The 22736-nt window shown below is 45.5% G+C and overlaps 5 protein-coding genes across 5 annotated transcripts; 2 read left to right on the top strand and 3 right to left on the bottom strand.

The window, feature by feature from the left end:
• Positions 1–1547: 1547 nt before the first annotated feature.
• Positions 1548–2776, bottom strand: F4812DRAFT_93587 (uncharacterized protein). The gene is made up of 3 exons (XM_047939553.1): positions 2247–2776; positions 2039–2194; positions 1548–1971 (listed from the first exon to the last, which is right to left on the bottom strand). The coding sequence occupies exons 1-3, from the start codon at positions 2376–2378 to the stop codon at positions 1678–1680; spliced, it is 582 nt and encodes a 193-aa protein (XP_047788335.1). The 5' UTR covers positions 2379–2776; the 3' UTR covers positions 1548–1677.
• A 3274-nt stretch (positions 2777–6050) lies between these two features.
• F4812DRAFT_93601 (TPR domain-containing protein) lies at positions 6051–8323 on the bottom strand. Its single transcript, XM_047939554.1, has 4 exons — positions 7730–8323; positions 6964–7661; positions 6785–6892; positions 6051–6683 (listed from the first exon to the last, which is right to left on the bottom strand). Exons 1-4 carry the CDS (start codon positions 8083–8085, stop codon positions 6319–6321), a joined length of 1527 nt encoding a protein of 508 aa, XP_047788334.1. The 5' UTR covers positions 8086–8323; the 3' UTR covers positions 6051–6318.
• Positions 8324–8551: 228 nt separating this feature from the next.
• On the top strand, positions 8552–9997 carry F4812DRAFT_435584 (cytochrome b5). The gene is made up of 5 exons (XM_047934776.1): positions 8552–8815; positions 8876–8910; positions 9010–9067; positions 9278–9688; positions 9764–9997. The coding sequence occupies exons 1-4, from the start codon at positions 8725–8727 to the stop codon at positions 9457–9459; spliced, it is 366 nt and encodes a 121-aa protein (XP_047788333.1). The 5' UTR covers positions 8552–8724; the 3' UTR covers positions 9460–9688; positions 9764–9997.
• A 583-nt stretch (positions 9998–10580) lies between these two features.
• Positions 10581–11311, bottom strand: F4812DRAFT_435583 (uncharacterized protein). Its single transcript, XM_047934775.1, has one exon. The coding sequence runs from the start codon at positions 11261–11263 to the stop codon at positions 11042–11044; it is 222 nt and encodes a 73-aa protein (XP_047788332.1). The 5' UTR covers positions 11264–11311; the 3' UTR covers positions 10581–11041.
• Positions 11312–13882: 2571 nt separating this feature from the next.
• F4812DRAFT_93419 (uncharacterized protein) lies at positions 13883–17050 on the top strand. The gene is made up of 5 exons (XM_047939551.1): positions 13883–14809; positions 14883–15155; positions 15209–16111; positions 16188–16612; positions 16664–17050. The coding sequence occupies exons 1-5, from the start codon at positions 14148–14150 to the stop codon at positions 16873–16875; spliced, it is 2475 nt and encodes an 824-aa protein (XP_047788331.1). The 5' UTR covers positions 13883–14147; the 3' UTR covers positions 16876–17050.
• Positions 17051–22736: the final 5686 nt, after the last annotated feature.

Raw genomic sequence — 22736 nt, 5'->3', positions numbered from 1 at the left:
TTATGCTAATGAGGAAATATAGGAATGAGACCCAGGGCTTTAGATATAGAGGAGCGACTGATATCTATCCGTTCGAGGTGGGTATATTCTCTCATCCATCTGTGATTGTAGCCCGATGTGGCATACTCACTTTGCTCCTGTCGAGTGAAACTTGGGGAATATATCAGGTATGTTTCCTACGAGATATCTAAAAGATCTGCTTTCAAGCGCGTGGTGCTATAAGTCTCAAGTATATGGGGGGTAAGTAACCTAGACGGTATTTAAGAAAAGGGGCCCGACAACGTTGTTGTTGGTTTAGGTAATATGTATAACGCCGACGTAATCGTAAATTCTAACGGTTCCAGTCTACTAGTTATCTTCTTCAACTACAGATATGTTTGATAAATACCAGTGAGATAAGCAAACCTCAAATATCATAATCAGCTTTCTACCCACTAGAGACGCTACTAATGCCAGGCCTATAACAGCCCTCACACTCCTCCTGTAGTTATTACTAGAGGTTTTAATGACTTCAGCTTGGATGATAGGGGATTTTCTATCATCCTCCCGCTTTCCCATCGATCCTCCCCACTTGTCTTTTCACCTCGACCTAAGACGTTTTAACCTCCAGTAGCAGTGAGAGACATACATCAATCGACCTATTAGCTTCAACTGCAGTACACACTCGAGCAAACCTTATCAGTCTAAGGTTGACGTTTCCAAACCATGAGGGGGAACATGGATCATAAATCATTTAGGCAGGTAGGTATATTCAACAGTAGCGTCGACCGTCCATACAGTTGGTACAAGTAAAGTATATAGGCGGGTAACTACCTAAGTACCTAAGTTACCTAGCATAATAGGAGAAGCTGTTTGCTGGTGGCTTTACCAGCGCTCATCGCATCTTTAGATACTACACAACGCTTTAGGATTTTATCCGTATTATATGATTTCTTTTGGTTCCTACTCCCGAGGACGAGGAACTACATACCTAAACTCCTCGACCGGCTATCATCGAAACAATAACCACGGAATTGTACAGTTGTGACAAGGGACACCTTGCCATACCTAAACCTTGTGCCAAACGAAAAGAACCCTATTCAAAGAGGCCGGTCCCATACAACAGGGTAGGTCCGGTACACATTCCATCCAGCTTGTCCAATATCAAATCACCATAGTATGTAAGCTTCTGCTGTTATATATAAGGTTGGGCTAAACATAATTGTATGGTCTTAGTCCTTGGGTATTTGTTTGACCATAGCCCCAGCCTGGTCTCGAAAGGCGAGGCAAGTGGTGTTTTTTTTTGTCTTTTTTTTTTTTTGTTTGGTTTCAAAGCACCAATGAGAGATGCGAGCATGGGTCCAAGAGGTAGGCGCAAATTCGAACACTTTAGAATTCGAACTCATCCACCTCGTCAAGAGGATGAAATCCGCATTTAATTAAGGCTCTTGCTGACCGTATGCGGTGATGGTGCCAGCTGGTGGCGCCACGTCATCAAACTAGCCTGGCACCGATGTTGTATTTGCACCACTGAAATATCATAGCAGTCATTGCCTGTGACGTTCTCTAGGCCAAGTACACCAGGGTTGGAGAAAAAGGTCGATAGGTCGGTCGTAGTGTGCCAGCACTGGTTTTGATCCAAACGTAGGAGAAATTACGAGAGGTATCTAGTTCGTCTATGATCCGGGTCGCTCTGGCTCACATGGGAAAACCTGATGGACCACCGTAGAGGAATAAATCCATATCGCTGGAAGCCGTATCTATTGTTGGGTCGTATACTAGGGCGCCCTGTGTGTATCGTGCTGCTGCTTCTTGGTCGCGTTCTCGTTCGCGCTTGAGTCTAATATACTCTGCTTGTAAGTTGGAGTAGGCGAGGCTAAGGACGTCATTCTTTTTCTGGGCTTCACCAAGTAAGATTTCGAGGTCTTTGATACGCTGGTCCTTGCGTTCTCGATAGGCTCTCTGGGACGCACGATTCTGAGCTCTTCGGCGCTATAATAAACAACTCTTAGTGGCTCGGTTCGCAGTCACAACACTAAGAGTGACCTTCTCGGCTTACAGATAAGACGGACGGTGGTGCGTTTTTGTATCTATTCTCGCGCTTCCTCTTTGCCGCAGGCTTAGAAGGAGGTTGTTGGGAGTCTGGCTGAGTTGTTTCCCCAGCTCTTTCTGCATTCTCGGAACTGGGATACATCCCTTGGAACGTAAAGTTATACTACATTACGGTTAGCAGCAACTAGGAACAAATCCATATGTGAAATGCGTACCGGTGATTCCGTCGGACTAGACGTTGTGGAAGAAGTGGTTGCAGAATCGAGGTACAGGTCGGTATCACCATATATATACGCCATCGATTTGGAGGGAGATGCGAGACCAGTAGGAACATCGATTTCATCCATCTCTTTTGTGGGAAGGGGTAAGTCCCTTTTTTAATGTCCTTGTCGTTAATATAGGTTTTAACTAGGTTGTTAGTTTCAAGTTTGAGATGCAACGAGCTTGGGATTGAAGCCTCTAAGAGTTTATATTGTAAGGAGGGTGGAAATTGACTTGCAACAGGCGAGGAGATGGCGTCGAGGATATATCTTATTCGCCTCTGACTTGTAGCTGGAGAGTTCGGCGTGCGTCATGCGTAGACGACCAGCTAAGTTAAGTCTTACCCAGTCTGACAATCTGCAGAGGCCCCAGTACCTACATAAGGTAGGCAGTAAACAGTAGGCGAGGCGCCGCTCCGTCAACTTGACATTTGCTGCAAAGAACCATTTTGATTTGGCATGTATTCGCAAGTACCATACTACCCCTGGACGTGCAGGAGAAGCGGTTGTCTAACCGCATAGGGGGAGAAACTCTCCACGCTACTGTAAGTCAGAACATGGGAACTGGGGGTTACCGCCCCCCCCCAAAAAAGCGATAGGAAAAGAACCCGAAAGCCGGTCTTCTGTAGGTGGGGTCTTCGGAGGAGAAATGATATTATTCGGAGGTAGGCAAGTAAGGAAGTCAGGAAATTCGGAAAGCAAAGCTTACATACCCTACCTAGATAGGTCAGGTATGTAAGAAACTAAACTTAGCTCGCTTGTTGTATACTGATATATGTTGATATTATATGCTGCTGGTATGCTGTAAAATACGACAATAATTCCCAAGTGTATAACACACACACACCCTCCACCATCCCCTGTCGGAGTAAAACCCGAAGGAACTGCAGAATAAGTTCGCACTCTCTCTACCTGTCCTTCTGTCGTTCTTCAGATGCCCGGTTATGGCAGATGTAACTTTTTTGACCTAGAATATATTAACGTCTTTTGACATAGGCAGCTATCCGATTTGTGACGCATGATCGCAAAAACCTGCCGCATCGTTGTGCTTGCGGAACATCCGCAAACGACTCTACTTTTAGCATCGGGTCTCATGTGCTGCCGACTACACTGAATATGTCTGCCCTTGCCGCTCAGCCCCGCCACATCGCGAATCATTCATCCCACCAGGTAGCGGATGTGGAGGAGTAGTGACATCCGCCACTAGAATTTAGATGCACTCCAACTACCGATGGGCAGTTACTGATCTCTCACAAATCTCTCCTGCTTTGGTAAACTGTATCCTCTCTGTTGGAAATGCAGCGTGAGACCCGACTCGTCAATTAAACTATCAAAGTTGCGGATGTCGTCAGGACCTATGTGGTATCTATTTAGCGGATAATGCTACCCTAGCAATATTCCGACGACGTAGGTAGATCAAGACATCTTGTATAGATGAGTGCTTTATGCAACTCTTACTCTGTATGTCTATCATTTCCCCACATCCCAGATCTAGGCCTCGATGTGGGTGGTGCTTGGATTCGCGAAGGAGTATGGGGTTGTATATCTTTCAAGATTTACAAGATCCGAGCCGTACGCTTTCTCGCGGAATAATTAGACCCAGCGTTCGAACCAGGGTCTACGATCGAAAATCCGGGGTCTAAGCATTGTTCACCTCGGGATACAATTATATCATTTTTTACTTGATATATTGCTGGTGGATTCTTTCTCGTAGTGTAACCGCGGTGGTCATTAGCAGCACCAGTTGACACCACCATGATTGGCCTTTTTGGCTTCCTCCCCTTGGCGATATGGTGATTGAGTAAATGCAATGTCTATCCGTTATTGTAAGCACCTAAAAAACCACATGCCAAGATATTTCATCTTAGTTCTCCACCTAAGTATCAACGTTTGGATTGTAGGCGTGAGAAACAATTGAGCGATATGTCTGCCCCGAGCTCTAGAATATTATATCCCCAGGGGTAACATAACCCAAACCTACCTGCGTGCTGCTTGTTGATCTCTTGGCATAGGAAAATGCTTGTATAGATCGACAGCTACCCTCTGCTTGACCGCGCTAGGCCAGGATGGGCTGGGGTTGGGGGGTCAAACGCTTGAGTGAGGCAATTGACTAAGCCTTCAATAAAAATAGAGACGACTTACTAGGTAGGGTTACCTATTCCCGGATCTTACCTCAGATATCGCCAGCAATAATATTGTCCATCCCGGAAACCGAGGACTTCTACCTTCTACTTTCGTTACTTGTCCTGGTTGCCAAGTATGCACTTCGAGCGTTTCTGGGGTACTGATTCTAGATTGGGACCCATGGGAATGTGAAATACAGAAGGTCTGCATTGTACCTGGCGCTACTCTCATCCATGCGGCTAAGTTCTCAAAGCCGGCGTCTGATAAGCATGGCCAGAGATATCTTTTTCTTAACCACGAATAGCCGCGTTGCTAGGCAGTAGGCCGGTAGCAGGAACTTCGTGTTAGGTAGCGGTGAACGCCGAAGAGCGATATTACGGTATGTCTTGTACCTGACATAGAAACCGCCGTTTAAAGCGTTTAATGCTTTTGAAAAGTCGACCCTAGAGACCCGCCATTGTCAAGGAAAATATATGAAAGGTACCTAGGTACGTTTCCTTGGTTAAACTACCCACTGGGGTAGACCTTCGTGCTGCTACCGGCGTTATCCGCATAGCCAATTAAAAATTTAAAGAGCCCACGCTTTGGCATGTATTTCATTGACTGGTTTGGTAATTGATAAGTAACTCATGCGTGGCGAATGGTAAGTTGGAGCCGTTCTTTAGCGTCCAACTCTTGACCCTGCCAAGAGGTTTAAAGAGATACAGATTTACGTTGGGGGGATGAGAGACGATACCGCTCGTCTGGCTCCCTAGATTGGTTGACCACTTAGGACGAATTATGGATGGTGAATCCGTAGTAATAACTTTAAGCATCATGTATGTCAGATTAAGGCTGCACATATAATAACTGAGCAGTTCTCTTTCCTTTATGCAATCCAGACTTGGGTCTGTCCGTTCGAAGATGCGCAGGTCCAGGCGAGCTGATTGTACTCATGACTGAGGCAAAGGACGGAGAGTCCAATCATACCGGTGGATAGGTAACATTCCCCTGTTTGGCTGTACATAGTACGGTTTGGTCTAGGGCCCTAACAGATGAGCGGTTATGCACTCCGCCGTTCCCCGCGGTCCTATTGCTAGTCGCGGAAACGGCAGCGCAAGCTAATCCACGGTACCATCGTGTACAGTTCAAATGATTGTGGAGCGTAGAATCCATCTAGAAACTTGTATCCGGCTTCATCTAGAAGGGTTAATTCCGCGAATTTAGATTCAGCTGAAAGAATACCGGCACACACATACGTACAAGTTTATACAAGCGATACAATACATTTTCGAGCTGTATTCCCGCGGTGATAAAGAGGTTACTATTCAAAGCCGTCATGTTGGTCAGGCTGCTTGCTATACCGAAACCCGAAGCCGAGTGCGGCATATATGCGAACTTATGCGATACCGAGTTCCGAGTTCTTGGTTAATCCCGCTTCCGCCCCGTTGCCGTAGGTGTAGCCGATTTTGAATGGTGAAAATGATGCCATCTAGGGTGCATGAAGAATCTCCGAATATCGGGCTTGGATCTATGTTCACGTCTTAGCGTCCGCCGTAACTGTCATATACGGGGATAAGCTATGTGGTAGATCTCTTACGACTATGTGAGTGAGTCCTACTCACTTGCTGCGGCATTCGTCACGGCAGTGCAGCGATTTGCGGAAGATCACTCAATACTGAAGTTGTTTGGGAACCATTTTGCCATCGACTCTCGTCCCAACCATATTTTACGCAGTCGTAGTAGGAAATTCTGTGTCCTAATTTGGCTATGCAAACAACCCCCATTGGTAGCATCTACCATAACCTCATTCCTTGGCTTTGCCATTAGCTTTGCTGTGGGGGATCTCGGCCTCAAAAAAAACCGAGAGCTTCGTTGAGTGGTGAAATATTAGACTACGTAGATCCGGTTGGCGTTACCGCGCCTAAGATAACCGTCGAAGGCCATCCTGGGCTTGCGCGACACCGGGGTCAAACGCAATTCTTTTGCTTAAACTTAGACTCTCCTCAAACCTACGCCTGGCTTCCTCAGCATCACCAGCCATGGCCGCGATATCTCCAAGATTGCAGAGTGCCACGGCACAAGCTTCGTCGCATTCTTCAGTTCTGTCTTCACCTTGTACTTTCTGCGCCATCTCTTGAGCCTTCAAGGCCCAGGCGCGGGCACTGGCTAAGAGAGTAGATCGCGTGGGACGGGTAGTCACGTTGGATGCGCTGCCCTGAGTAGTCTGGTCGGTCTCCGTTGGCGTCTGAACGGGTTGCTGTGCTAAAGAAATAGCTAGGTTGTTCACTTTTGCAAAACTCCTGGTTAGCTAGAAAGCAATATTTGCTGACAACAGTAAAGTAAAGCAAAAAATAGGGAACGGTAGCGTATGTCTTGTTTGCACTTACTTAGAACGGCAGTATGGCAGCTATTTTGGGGCGAAAGTGACACTGCCTGCAGGAAGAGCGGTGCTGCGAGATAGTGTTGGGACTTGGACTCGTAATGATTTCCCAATGCTGGTTTTGGTCAGTTGATATCCTATGTGGCATGCTAAGATGGTACAAAAAGGCGATAAAGATTATCATACCTTCGAGCGCGCCGCCGATTTGCTCTGGAGTCATCCAATCGCCTTCGCCCTCTTTTACACCCTCAGACTGTCGCCTCTGTAATTCTTTTAAAACGGTCTCAACAGCCCAGACTAAATGCTGGCCAGCGGAATCGCCTTGAAGAACATGCTCGTCGGAATAAAGTTCCCCGAGCTTAACACTGATTCCAACTAATTTCCCCAGTATCCTCGTTCGCTTGCCCCATAGATTCTCTGGCTTCGTATCAGGTTCCTTCTTCTCGGTATCCTCTTGTGCTGTCTCTTGTGCTGCCGGGGGCGGCGGACTTGCAGAGCCAACTAACTTCCCAGAACTGTCAACAAGTCCGTCTTGGACGCTTTTATCCAGTACTTCAAGCCATCTTTTGCAGTCTCTGACGAGAGACTCCAACACATCGATAGAATTCTTGTAGCTACCAATCTTTTCGAGCCAGGCGGCAAGTTGTATTTTAATCCCCATGACTTCGTCGGAGAAGGGGTCAAGGCCAAGTTGCGAACATTGTTCCAACGCGCGTTTGTAGTACTTGAGGGCTAATGGTGGGTCTGGCGAATAGTTGCTGTAATACAACGCACGACGAAGAGACTTCGCGATCGGCGGGGGGAATCGGGTAAACTGCTTGGATTGGAAGTAATTGAAATATGCGTAAATTACGTAGACAGATATGCCGGCGACGCCGCATAGTCTTGACACAAGCCCACAGCATTAGTTATATGCGTGATCCAAACAAGGTTATATCAAGGAGGCCCTTACAGAATAATGGCGATAACAAGCTCTTCCGGGCTTTGGCGATATAAGGAACCAAGGCTTTGGCCCCTTAATGCGCTGACTAGAGGACGAAGACTCAAACTCTGTCTCAGAGCGCGAAGGAGAAGCTTCGCGTCTGGCACGGGGGGGGGCTGGGAATTCGGTTTATTCGGAGAAGACGACTGGTGTCGCCGTTGCTGGAAACTGCGAATTAGAGCCGCCTCGGAGGGGCAAATGCCGGCTCGCTGTAATTGTATTCCGAGTGAAGTAGACTCCACGATTCGTTTCTGGTGAGAAGATCGCGCATGGAAAAAGCACCTGCGCGCAGGCGCTATGATAGGAGTGCGCGATGCAGATAACATGGCGAATTGTCAACTATAATATTAGTCGCTAGAGTCCGAATAATAGGAAGTCGATTGAAGTTTTATTCAATCTATATCTCTCTCGTTGATCAGGCCTTATAAGAGGCTGCCATTGGAAATATAAATTCAATAGCTTCAATATGTTAATCACATTTCATCATGTGTAAGGTACCTAGGTAGATATATTACACTTCCAGACTTATTGATGTATTGTACGGTTTAAAATATTCGTGTTGCCGTAACGTAATAATTTTTTTAACTGGAGTAAGGTTTCCTTCCCACATGATACATAGTACATCACCTAGCCGATGACGTATACTACCAGCTGGCTGTCGGCCAAATAGTCAGGCACTCGGGCTGTCTGGCTGTCAAGGAACTGGCTACGCCAGGTACTATGGCAAGAGATACATGGGTACAAGTGCCTCGGCTGCAAACGTTTAATAAGTGCGCATTGGCCAATTGCGACATTGAGCTCCTCGTCGCATTCCATCGCATTTCATCTGTGTAGTCAATCCCAATAATCCCTCCTCTTAGTATTGATTTCTCACTTTCTATAATCAAGGATCTGCGGTAATTGATCGCATTCTAGCCTCAAACATCGATAGAGTCCTCTCCATTTAGCTATCAAATTTTAAAGCAATGGCGGGCAAGTTTGAACCCAAGGTTCCTGTAAACCTGGATCCTCCTAAGGACGACCCTATCTCTCCCGAAGAGCTAGCAAAAGCAGACGGTGGGTTAGCTGTCAAACCTAAGGTATAGATAGAGATCTTACAGCTAATATTCAACTTAGGCACTGAGGGACAGAAGGCTTATGTGGCAATCAAAGTATGTATACTCGTTATAAAACACTACGTCTTGATCTCTTTGAACCAGCCCGTTTTGTATTGTTGCTCAAGGTTACATCATCTCACATGAGACTACTAGGGCAAGGTCTACGATGTCAGTGCAAATAAGGCATACCGAGAGGGGGGCTCTTATCATGGTATGTGACAATATCTCGTTCCGTAATGCCAGAGCTACGCCACACAGCGTGTAACTCCGATTTCAACACACTTGTAGCAGGCTTGTCTTCTCTTGTTTGCTGCCCACTGGCTATTAACTGGCGACCACCTATGTCCCACGTTGAGCTGCAGCCTTACCAAGCCACCTGTATAGCATGACCTAAAGGTGGCATGTTTGCTAACTAGTTCAGTCTTTGCCGGAAAGGATGCCTCGCGTGCGTTAGCGAAGACATCGACAAAACCAGAAGATGTAAAGCCCGAATGGCAGGATCTGAATGAAAAGGAAAAGCAAACCCTTGATGACTGGAACACTTTCTTCTCGAATCGTTATAATGTCGTTGGTGTTGTTCAAGGCGCAACAAACCTCGAGTAGGGCCATCGGAAGACGCAAGAATTCTCGAGGGGGTTCAGCACGAAGTTGTAGTAATAGAGCGTCAACTAGCCTTTATTTGACTGACTCAATCCAACACGGGCACGTTTCTTTTGTGTTACATTGACTAATATACCTACGAGAACTTTCTTAGAAGACATCAAGCTCCTCCTTATCTAGGAATACGGTAATGATGCTAACTTCGGAGTGAAAGTAATCATTTACCTACCAGGTATGTAGTTACTTTAGATTTCATGTATGTATCGACTCGCTGAGGCCGGTAAGCTCCTAAAATTAACGAAACTAGAGATGTGTTCTAGACTCTTAAGCGCAGACTTGCGCCTGTCGCACGAAGGAAACGGTACTGTCTAGGTACCTACCTAGGTAGAAGAAGGGGTGGAGGCAGACACGACATCTTGTGTAAATTCAACAGCCCTATTCTCTAGCATTTTTGGCACCTTGTTATTTCAGATAAAAAGACAAAGGAAGCTATGAAATAAAGGCAAATTACTGAGTTTTTCATGTTGTTATGATCTGATCCCCAACCACCTCCTAGACTTCTCTCATCGAAGGCAATACTTTGCCTTTGAAGTAAGTCGCATCAAATAGACTAAGAGATTCTTGGGATCTGTTTCCTGAGTCATATATTTGTATATGCTGATATAGTCCACACCCAGCAGAAGCTTTTAATGTGTCAACATGCAATCCGAGCAGGGTTCATTCCGTCATCTGCACATTCTCCTAATTAGGAGGTAGGTACCTAGGTAGGTACCAGGTAGGTAAGGTGATGTTGGAGTTGCTCCTGGACCTACTTAATGTCGAGATTTTTGAGATGCTGCTACAATGATCATGCGCTCTATGGATCCATAGAAACAAGAGAGTTACAACAGGGTTAATATCCGATCAGGAGAATACCTAAAATATGATTTCCTGTCGGGAATGTTCTTTTGGCCGGTCGAAGGTCTCTACTGGTACGGATTTCTGTCTTGTCAGTCTTGTTGAGATTTTGTCTTCAGAAATCCTGAATATTAAGACTTTGATATGCTTAGGCAACTACTGGTTGAAGTAGCATTATCGCTACTGTTCGCGTGGTGGAAGAACACAGCAGATAATAGTTCGCTAGGAAGGGGTTGTAAACACTTCGATTGGATATCACGGTTACATCCACCTCGCAACCTGATGCCTGTATCTTGAACGTTACTGAGTCCTAGAATACCTCTCATGCATTGTACTGTTCAGACCGGCTTCCAAAGACATGAATGGAAGACAAGTTCGCAAGCAAGTCCCCAATGGTATAGAAACGTCTCACAGACAGTTGTCTCTGCATGGCTGTCCCTCCTTTCGAAACACTTCGCCAAAAGTTCGTAACGGTTCGTAAGCAACATACTAAATCTCCGGACTCACTTCATCCTCTACCTAAGCGATTAAAATAGCACCCCTCTCAGAACCGCGTTTGAGCAGCCGTTCCCTTTTTTCTAGATCGTGGTGGTCGTTCCTCATTATTCCTATAACGTTATACAAAAACTCCCCGACGTGCGATAACGTCGTGCGTAATCTGGGCCATCTTCCTTGCTGCAGTGTAGGTTCACCGTGGCCGTTGCGAGGGGACCCATATCCTTCCGTCTACGAAGCGCTTTCCGCTTCTAATGCATTCTTCGCAAAGCTGTCCCGACTGAAGCCATGAGTCTCGAAGCTTCTTAACCCCCATACATATGTGATTCGGGTCGTTACGCGCAAAGTGGCAGTAAGATTTTAACCGGCAGACAGAGTGTTGGCATTCGAATAAGAATTCGTCATAATCGCACATGTCTGCAGCTTGAAAGTGGATTCTGGAGGGTTAGTCGACGCGTCGTTGTTAGTTACCTCCTATGCTAGAAAAATATCCTTGAGATGATAGAATGCACTCACTCAAGTCGGACTTTTCTGTGAATATATAGGAGTGAGGCTACGTAGAGTTAAATAAGCGGTCCTGCAAATGAAGCGTTCCATTCGTACCTAACCTAAAGAATATTGTAATATTGTTGTAGTTTCAAACGAACGGAAAATGATAATAGTCAATCCCATAGCCTTGGACTATGAGACAGCAGTTTTCCTTTATAGGTGTCATGTTTGCTCTCTTCCAAAAGACATCCAACCATTTTAGTAACTCAAGGACTAGGGGCAAACACATCATGGTGGCCTCTGAGAAAGATCCCTTGTAATTGCGACGACGAGATCTGAGCTGCCCGAATTTCACGCAGGTTGCCTCCACAGGAGGAAACTCGCATTAGTCATATAGGTTGTTCACATAGACGTTATTGTTATTTATTATCAAGCCCCGGTAACTCTGATCTGTCATATTTCTCTTTGCTTTAAGATCGACACGTCAAAGCAAGATTGTGTGGTACTGCTTGCGTCTAGAAAAAGTTAGGTCAGCATTTAATATTATAACTAGAGTCTTGTAGTCGCTTTGGCCTGTATATTAGGAGATTACCGGCGATAACTAGTATTAAACTTTCCCATGAGTTTAGCTATTAAAGCTAGAAGATGAGGTCGACACGAATTTCTATCAGAAACTTCACGCTTGAGAAAAGAGACTGCTAGACAGACGATAGGGGGCACGTTTATCCGTCCATCTTAGGATCTTGGCTTCGAGCTGTCTGCTGCCGTCGATTATGACAATATCCGGAAACCCTACGACCTGGCAAACGGCTAGTAGCTGCACTGCAGCCGGGTGGATTGCTCGGGATCTTGGACGTTACACTACGAGTCAAGCCTCGAGACCTCTTTTGGACGGGACCTCCATGGGTATATGGCGCTAATGTTGGCCACTACGGCGCGGCCCGGCGTTAGACTGTAGCAAACAAACCACTATATCTTGGCATATAATCTGGGGGGAGGGTTCTGAAGATGAGTCCATTTACTACACGTACGTTCAAGTACGGCAACGGATCGCTACCGAGATTACGATCTCGGAAGCGATGGCATCTAGCACGAATTAAGCCACGCCGGGGAACTACGGGATCAAGAGAACTTATGTATGATCGAAGATGAATCGGATAACTGATAGCTTCGTTGTACAAGCCTGGCCGGTAACTTCAGACTTCCAGGTAGCCGTTACTGCAATGATCCGACATCGTTTTATATACGTGCGTACTATTGTACGTACCTAGTAGGCATTCTTATTGCGAAGGGTAAGTATTGCCTGTGATGGGAGAGGTAATGAGTAAAATATATATAACGGACAGGTACTTAAGGTACCTGATATGAATATTAAGATGTCATTAACTCCTTAGTGGTGAATGGTCAACTAAGTAATGCGGCTCAATAACTCTACCTATTAATATTGTATGTTGAAATAACTTGGATGGGGTTCGTTACATGTAGCCTGGAAATAAATTGGAATCTTGGAGACTGGAGACTGGAGACCGGAGTACGCTACTTACGTATTGTACTGTACATTGTGTTGTCCAATTAGGTTAGGTACGTGTTAGCCACAGTGCTCACTTGTTCAGAGGCAGCTGATCCATAGGAGCCACACCACGAATCTCATGTACACCGAAATTCAGGTACATTGGAGCCTAGAACCTTGGAGCCTTAGAAGACTTTAGGCAGGACTAGAGGCAGGACAACTTACAAGGCCGTGGCTGTACAATACAATACAATACATTGAATGTAGGAAAATACCTGCGTAGCCAGCAGAATTAAGCGAACAAAGTTAGTATCTTTATAGGTATCTACCTTACTCAGCACAATCAGTGTAATACATGTACACTGGTGTTAGGTATCAGTCTACAATTGCAATAATAAATGTATGCATTTGTCCGCCTCACTTTTCTACTTGGTTCCTTTTCGGGGCGGTACCACAGATTTCGGTAAGGACATGACATATGAGTAAGGTTGCCTTACACCTCATATTACCTACTTCGCTTCGCACCACCTTCTCATTTTCCTTTCCATCAATCTCCGTTCCTTTCATCTCATATCTTTATCTACCAACTATTAAATTAGACATCGGGCGCATCCATCGACAAAGGGTTTGCGCGCCTTTCTCAGCGCCTTTCTCAGCGCCTTTCTCTTTTCCCTCTTGCGACCTTTTAGCCCAGCTTTCCGCGATTACCAAAATTGAATCTAATCTCATTTCCCAAGCGGCCAAAGCCTCGGGACATTTGGTTTGCTGAACATCAGTTAAGCTCCAACCGTCTTGGATTTTTTAAACCAGATACCAAATCTCCCGAGGTTCCAGGAATATAAATATAGGATCCTACCCTTTTTGGCGTCGACCAGTTGTTCTATTTCCTCTTATTAGTTAGTCGTTGATAGTACTCAGATTTCCCCGGTACCAATTCTTTGGTATTCGCGCGCACTGCTGAGGAGCGCGAAAGCCTTGGCTTAGCCGCATGCTTACATTTCTAGAGCCAGGCAGCCCTTACTGTGAAATCACATGGAGAACATATTTCCTATTGCCGGGCATTATTAACCAGATCTGAATCTTACTTCATAATTAAGTCCCTCGGAGGATTTATCATTTAAGACCGCAGACGCATTAGCTCCGGATCGCCATATGCGCCGTTACCTGGAAGGACTTGACACTCGTATGCTAACACGAGCTCCGCCTTTTCATTTTCTCGGCATCTTTTTATTTGTATATTCTTCATAAGGAGCTCTACCGGTTCTAGAGGTCCTCATACCTCATATATATACCCTTCAAGATGACGGACCAAGGAGCCTTGAATTCCCCTGAATCTTTGGACACTCCAATGGAAAGACATGTCCAAGCTGCTAGGATGGTGTCCCTTGATTTTGGCCAACATCCGGATGGATTTTTGGAACGCATGGCCGTGAATATAGCAGCGTTATCCACTGGCCGGCAACCGGCCGACTCTTTTGCACCCGGGAGGATTGAGAACCGCCTGGCCTTATGGTATCATAGGAATGATGGTCCTTGGACGCCTGCCGGATTGATGCCCTCCCCGGGCAATATTAGGAATTCATCTCTCCTAAGAAACCTGCGGAATGTTCAATTTCCGCTCTATGGCCTGTACCGGGATAATCCATCTGAATGTGATACAGTCCCGCCCGCAGGAATACCTTCTGATTCGGGATATGGCGGGAGCCATGCTGCTAAGCATAGCGTTGCTAATAGCTCTGTCTATAACGAGCCCATTGATCGAAATCAAGAGCTGTTAGGTGATGCGAACTTTCTTTCTCATAGCCAGGATATAGCGTCCAGAATAAGTGCAGAAACTCCTTGGTCTCAATCACAACCACCGTCGACATCCCCCCAATCAGCCATTGCTCTCCAAGCCACCCCCGACGGGGGCAAGGTCTGCGAGATATGCGGTAAAGTATCGAAGACGAAGTCTGAATTCAAGTAAGACTCAGCACCTAGGCCTCTTTTCTGTTTTTAAATCCCTATAGAATATGCACTGAAATCCCATTACTAGGAAGCACAAACAAAGACATGATAAGCCTTTCAAGTGCATTGTGAAAGGCTGTACTCGCCGTGAAGGCTTCAGTACTCCCAACGATCTTGATAGACACAAACGAAGCCTGCACCCGGGAGAGGACGCAGTTGGTGATCGTTACCGGTGCCAGGTCGGCCCTTGCGCGAATAAAGATAAAATCTGGCCTCGTGCTGACAACTTCCGAGCCCACATGAAGCGTGTTCACAAAGTTGAGTTGTTAAAAGATGAAGACTTAGATCAGTATAAGTGCAGGTATAGAATCATTGAACACAAAAGCTTGGGATGGGTTCTAATTGTTTTGTTAGACCAGAAGCTCTACCTAAGGATACTTCGAGCGTAGCTCCGAATACTGCAGCTTCCGAAATTAACATGTCAAATATATTTCCCGATATATATGGCAACGATATCTCTGATAACTGGGAATCGTCTCAAGGCCGAGCCATTGACAAATCCGACGACACAACCCCACCAGAAGGACCAAATGAAGTTCAAGTGGAGGGAGCCTCATCGGTTATAGAGCTTAACGAGGACCGCCCAGATGAATATAATGGCAATACAGCACAAGTAGTACTTTTGAAGGGCAAGGACGCTCCATTTGAAACCCAAACGGAAATGCCCAGTCCGCTTTCTTCCCAACCTGGTCCATCTCTCGGCGACTTAGAACCCACAAAGGCTATGCAGTTGAGGGAAGATGAACCTACCTTCCATCCTGAAATCTTGGGTCCTGAATTGGTTGACGACTCAAGTACTTTAAGTCACCAGCAGGCTGATGCGCCGGACGAACCTCGGGCTCGTCCTAGCGAACTAACTCTTGGAAGCCTTGAGCCTAACGTACAGCCGGAAAGGCTGATGGATGATAGCGAGAAAAGCGATGTCTCCGCTGAACCCAAGGATCGTGGACAACAAAAGCCAAATCTCGAGGACCCTGAATTCGTATCGAAGATATTTGAGCTGATCCAAGACAAGAACCCCGAATTTTTTTTGAAGATACTTGAGCAGATCCAAGACAAGAACCCCGAACTTTTATTGAAGGTACTTGAGCTGATCCAAAACAAGGGTATGCTTGATGCAGTTCAAAAATTTGGGCGGAAGAAGGATGACTCCCAAGAAACAGATATGGCCAGGCAGGAGGCGGCTAATGATATTGCCCCCCAAACTCATGTTTGTCCTCAGTGCAAAAAGCCATTTGGTCGGCGTTGTGAATTAAGGTATCGGATATATTTGTTCTCTAGCTTTCGCCTCATTCTCCTTTTGGACTATATATTCAAACTAACCCTCCTCTAGAAAACACGAAAAACGGCATTTGAAACCGTATGGATGTACATTCAAAGACTGCAAGAAGACTTTTGGTAGCAAGAACGACTGGAAACGTCATGAAAACAGTCAGCATGTTATGCTGGAGCACTGGATATGTGATGAAAAGCAGGCGGACAATCCTACCGAGCCCTGTGGGAAGAACTTTTCCCGATGGGACCTGTTCAAACAACATCTTAGTGCATCGCACAATATCGAGGCACAGGAATATTTAGACCGTAAGCTTGAGACATGTCGCATAGGGAGGAATTCTGAGACTCGGTTTTGGTGTGGATTCTGCCAGCATGTAATTGAAGGTGGAGAAGCTCGGATAGCACGATACAACCATATCGATGATCATTTCCAGGGTCGCAATAACCAGACGAAAAGAGATATCAGCCACTGGATAAGCCTTGGTAATTATCCTTTTCGTTTTGGAGTTATTAAGCTATGAGCTAACTATTCAGAAGATGATAGCATCGTATCTTCGGAGTCTGCTTCTTCGTCAAACAACCCCGATACACAGAGCAGTAGCGAAGCTGAGAAGCCACGCACTGAAGTTTCAAATCACAAGAGAAAAAGGGGCAATGATTTGGACCTAGTCGCTTCCCAGCGTACTGAGATGATATTAATTGTGTGTGTATGTGGTGTCCCCTCCCCTTGTCCTGTCTGTGACTAGTAGTCTAATTTACTTGCAGTGCGAATGCGGTGATCTCATGCCTGTATCGAACAGACAATGCATCAACGCCGACTGCCAACACAAGGTATGCGAGAATTGCGACCATTGAAAATTGTGGCATAGACCTTGTAAAGTGTTGTAATATAGTCGTCTAGCTATGAGGATGTTATGAATAAGTTGATAATTCCTACCTGCCTAAGGTAGTCGTCGTATACTGGGATAGGAAAGGAGTTGGAGTGGGCGCTACAAAGAATACCCTGAGAATCGATTTACGTTTATTTATAATATACATAAGGCACCTTGCACCATAGATTACCTAGGTACCTATCGGAAAGCAAAAGTAGCCAATTTCATGTGATTATAGCCATTGCCATATACGCCCGAATCCATAATAAGCACAGCAGATACTTGTGCATCCATCGCATGGGGTTCGCCCGCATATTACCTACACCAAGTGCTCTATTGAAACTTTGGGGCAACGAGGGCATAAATTTACTCTCAAGGAACAGAATGCCTACACTATGCTCCCTATGATTATGTCTAAGATTATGAAGGGTATATCTAATTCCGGCCTTAGACATTGTCTTAGCTAGTTCTTGGGCGACGCGGTTTTACAACGCCTTTTTTCTTTTTTTTCTTTTTTTTTGGGGGGGGGGGAGGCACAAAGCCCCTATACAATAGCCAATGAAGACGGTTTGAAAGGCTTCTATTTAATTGAGAATTGGAAGACCTTGCTATGAGGTAGGTAGCGTGTACAGCGGAGGAACTTGGGCCATTTCAGGAGTTACACGGCAGTTGTTAGCTAGGTACCTTTAACCTAGGTATTCCATCTTAACAACGGTGAGATTGTAAACAGCCAGGCAGGCGGGGTGCAGAAAGAATCGTTCATTTGGTTGGTGCCGCGAGGTGAGACCAAAAGGCGTAGAAATGACATCGTTGTATCACGAGGAATTTCTTACTTACATACCTCGGGTACCTTAGCTAACTGCGAAAGCCGCTGGCGAAGGCATATCCTATGTTCTACCTACCTGTCTACGAAGTAAAGGGGTAGAGCTATGTATGGGTCGACCTTGCTTCATAATACCTACGGTACCATTGTCAAGTTCATGCAACTTGAAGGAAGCATGTATCCCGCATAGACCCAGGTTAATCACGCCATGACCTACCGACCTAAGGAGGTTGGTAGACGAAGTCCAGATCTACCTGTAGGAGGTAACTATCAACGCCATAGGTACCTCTAACGCTTTGTTCCCTAGGACTAGTGTGTTGTTGTTTCATTCCGGGGGGGCGGGGGGGGGCGGCAGATGAAACGAAGGGCTTGATAAAAGAGAGTTGTCGAAGTAGAGCCCCTCATTTAGATTTTTTTTTTCGATTCGCACGATCGGTGTTTTTGTGATCAGATGGCTGGGCGTCGATGTTGATCTAGGAACGGTAGATGTTCCGCGGATGATAGGGGTCTTCGTTGCTCGTAATACTTGTGGACTGGACTTCTTGGTCGATTAAGCTTCGCGTTTCCGTCGATGAGATGAACTTGGATGGGCAGAATATTTTTTTAGTGCAAGAGACAATCGCTGCTTCAAACAATAAGATAGGAGATGGGGAAAGGGGGGTACCGCGTGTAGACAGTTGTTATCATCAAGGCACGCTATCTAGGATACACTTTACTTAGGTAGGGAGCTTAGATGTGCCATGAGTAGAATGGGTTGCAGCGGGAAGGAGTCGTAATGTAAATTTACGAAGATATCTGCTTTTTTGAAATTAGCATTAGGCTGCTTAGTTCCGGGGTTCTTTCGAGATTACTTACTACTATGTACAGCACTCCCCAAGTCTTCCTTCCCGACTAGATGATCGGACTACGTCTAACGCCTAGGTACGTATCTGTTGTAAGGGCACCGGGGAGAGCGCTCTGACGCCGAAAGCTCACATAGTCATAAGTACACAGTTCTAGATCAGCTATCACCTAATTTAACATCCAGGGGGGGTCATCATCCCAAGTCCTGCATCAGCACAACTTCACCAGCGACTCGGCCGATAAACCAACAAATGGCAATGCAATACGGACGCCAAAGACCACTTGTTGAAACGAACTTTGGTACTCCTCTGCCACATTCTACCCTGCTACCCCGTCGTCGAAGCCAATGATGAGTGAAGACACTCTGTCAAGACTTGGGACGGTACGGAGTCGCAACGAAATGGCACTGGGCATAGTCTACTTCAAACAGCTAATTTTTCCAATGCCACCCATCCTGGGCATTAATGAGCTCGTATTGTTGCAATTCTCAGAAGAATTTTCCCTGTGATTAAGCTTTGATGTTGTGGAGTCGGTTGGGAGGTATATCTGTTCAGGGGGCATCGAAGATTTTTTTTTTTTGGTTTCGTAGTACAAGCAAGTCAACAGCCATCCGGAGAACTTAGTCCTAGCAAGGATTCTGTCCCTAGCCTACAATGCTTCCTATTCGCCATTTGTAAGGTGTTTATAAGAGATAGTCTCTTGAGCTGGACCGGCGAGCTGGGATTTGGCGTGGGTCTTAAACGGTGATTCTTTTTTTGGTTGGATTGGACTCATGGACAAAAGGTATTGACGTGTCACAAAAGAAAGAGCTTTTTCTGCTTCCTAGAGCAGCGTATTGTACATGATCACGACCCCATCTACTAGTATCTAAATAATACGGATTCAACTAAGATAAAAAGGCATATTAATCGGCCTTCAATTATTACGGGTACGTCACTGCCGGGAGCTGATTGCATAAGTCTTCCAAACCGGCACGATGAGGGTCGGGATGCCGTTATCTTGCAGCTGGATGTACGGAAAACTTGGGATTGCGGATCGTATTAAAGCGTCAGGGGTAATGTGCACTTTTACGTCCCAACAGAAACCGAAGACTAGCCGCCGTGGTGGTTTTTGTAATGAGCGTTACACTCACATGTTCTCCATTACCTCCGCTAGACTCTAGGTAAGGGGTGAAGCGCGATTCTTTCCCGTGCTAGATCTATTTTGGTTGTGTTACCTATTTCATATCCCGAGATTGTGTTGGTAGTTGCCTACGAATGCAACTCGACATTCCCTTTTGATGGGATTTTCCTCATTTCCTTTCTCATAGCGACTTAGCTATTATCCTTAAAAAGATATTCACATGTCTACCCGAGGTAGATAAGGTTAGGTACCTGGTAACTATTATCCTCGCTCGATGGCAACATCTAAGAACTTTATCTAGGTACGTGGACTACATCGATATTTCAAGAAACAAACAGGCGTAAGGCAGGATCCAGCCATCGGCGACCTGTCCGGGCTATTACGGCCGTGTAACATATAGCGCGCGCTTAAGCCTTAAGGTGTTAGAAGAAATTGCCGACGCAATCTTGATCTAATGCGCGAAGAAACTAGACTCTGGCTCCTGAGACATCTCGTCTACGCATAATAGAGGCTCAGCTCTTTAGGTTCTTAGTACCGGCCGGCTGAGTGAGGTAGGTAAGTGATGTTCTACAAATTGGGAATATAACTGGACGAAACAAGATCACACCATCCCGGTTGTTTAACTTCTCGATCATCCTTTTAAACCCACATACGATGTAGACAGCAGTAGCCCGTTGGCCGGTCTGGACTGACAGCGCCCCCAAAAAATATAAAGAAGATCGACATACCTACTTTATACCTTACTTGCCTAGGTTAGGTAAGAGATAGGCAAGTAAGTGAGGTTAGGTAGTTATGAATTCATCCATGTTTCGTGGATGGCAGAATCCTTCCAAGTGACAGGTCCATGTGTGTTCATCGCGCTGTGACCCACGAATTCAAGGACAACCATCTACCATATGGTAACCACACAGCACACGAGAATTTGTAATGTTGGTAGTCCTATTTAGTTCTTGGGTCGTTGTTGGGGTCCTACACGTGTACATGGGCTATCAATCATGCTATCAACCTCAACCTCATGCGGCTCTCTTTCGGTAAGCTTGATAGATTGCCATCGAGGTGTCCGATAAAAGAATTAATTGGGCGACTAGAAACCGACAAGACCCATGTGTCCAAATGTGAGATGGGTTGCGTTATGACACCATCTACCATGGACCCATCTTGCCATCTTACTTGCAGGCTTCCCCGGCACTTGCAGGAAGGGTAAAACAAAAGGAGAAAAAAAAGGGAATAGAAAGGTCAGTTTTAGTTAAAAAGAAATAAAACAGGTAGGTAGTGGTTGCAATGTCTCGAAAGTACCTAAGGTAAGGCACCACGTCAATGTCAGCTACCCGTAGTAGTGGCCTTTTTTGGAGTAAGTATCTTGATGTATATATCCTTATATTTAACGTCTTAATATACTCCAAAAAATACGAGCGCATAATCCTAAAGTAGGAGGTAAGTCCACATACAGATACCTATATCAGATGTACCTAGCTTAATCTATAGATACTTCTTACCAGGTACACACACTAACAGGGTTGCAACTGGCAATAGGACATACAGTAAAACCTGGCCATAACGAATACGGTATATAACGAATTCAAATCGCTGTTTCTTGAATTTTGTATGTAATTTAACGAATTTTTTGGAGTTTTCAGGTACGTACCTAATGCGTTTTACCCTTTTGGTACTAGTGCAATATACTCTCTATAGCGAATTCACTCCATAACGAATCTAAATCGCTGATTTTTTCGATTCGTTATGGCAAGGTTTTACTGTACAAGGTTATGTACCTAGATACCTAACACAGTGTACGCTATAACTTATAACTTAGTGTCATTGATGGAAGTGTCAGCCCGTCTGTTTTAGTCTTAGATCCTTGTTGCCTTCTTTTGATGGAGCCGCTAATGGTTCCATCCCTTCAGGCCTCAAACAAAAATAGCCCCCAACTTTTTTTAAACCCCATTTCGGTGACGCACCTACCACCTCTGTTGGTTACTTTTTACTTAGAAGATTGCCGACTCACTTTTTGCTCCTACATAGTACCTACATGGTAATTTGTTCTGATTCGCGTCATATTTCACATATTCTTTTTTTTTTTTTTTTTCTCTCATGTCCTAAAAAATTCTTTTTTGCTTCCCCAGGTCCCCTTTAAATTCGGGTGGTAGTACTAGTCATTTGCGCCCCATGCGCACGTCAAACTGGTCGAAGTTTTACATCCGGACGCAAGATACAAGACGCAAGCTGCAAGACTTAGTTACCGTAATATCGCCAGCAGATAAGAGTATTGTCCTTTGAATTGCCCTACTTTTAGATGACGTCTCCAACACAAGATAGCGAGCTTCGTATGGCATGTTATCGTTGGCTATGCTTACTACCTATAGGCACTTGCCTTACTATCTTGGGTCCTAGTATTAAGATATAAGCTGAGGTGGTGATCGTCAGCTAGCTGCCTATGTTTCGCTCCAAACAACCGCTTTCATTGGTGACCGAGCCCATGGGAGACATAGCCGCCGGCGCTTGGGTTTCACAGCTTCAGCTTTCTTCTTTGTTGGTCCCAATCTAGAAGGCCCTACCACAGAGCTAAGGTGCTATGTAAAAACCCTTGACGGAAGAAAGGAGGGTGGGGGCGGAAGACTGGACCATGGCCGGTCGGCCGCTCTTTTCTCAATTACGTGCTCGGGCTCTTAGCTCTTAGGCAAGTAAGTAATTGGTTAAGTTGCAGTAAGTTGCAGTAACTACCTGATACTGTACCGTACTTGATAATCCCGACATTTCAAATTTACCTATGGCATGGGTTTATGACTCGAATCCCGACTCAATCAAACCCCAGATCCCTTGCCCTGAGTATTACATGGTTTGGGATATATCTGCTTGACGTATCTATCAACGTTGGGTATACATTAACGTATACATTAACGTATCTATCTGGGATTCTGGGTAGATGAAGATGGCGGTCAACCTAACT

Source organism: Daldinia caldariorum, assembly GCF_022478825.1.
Source record: "Daldinia caldariorum strain CBS 122874 unplaced genomic scaffold F4812scaffold_13, whole genome shotgun sequence".
NCBI lineage: Eukaryota > Fungi > Ascomycota > Sordariomycetes > Xylariales > Hypoxylaceae > Daldinia > Daldinia caldariorum.
Note: the sequence above shows the minus strand (reverse complement) of the source record. Positions and strands in the feature narration are given on the sequence as shown.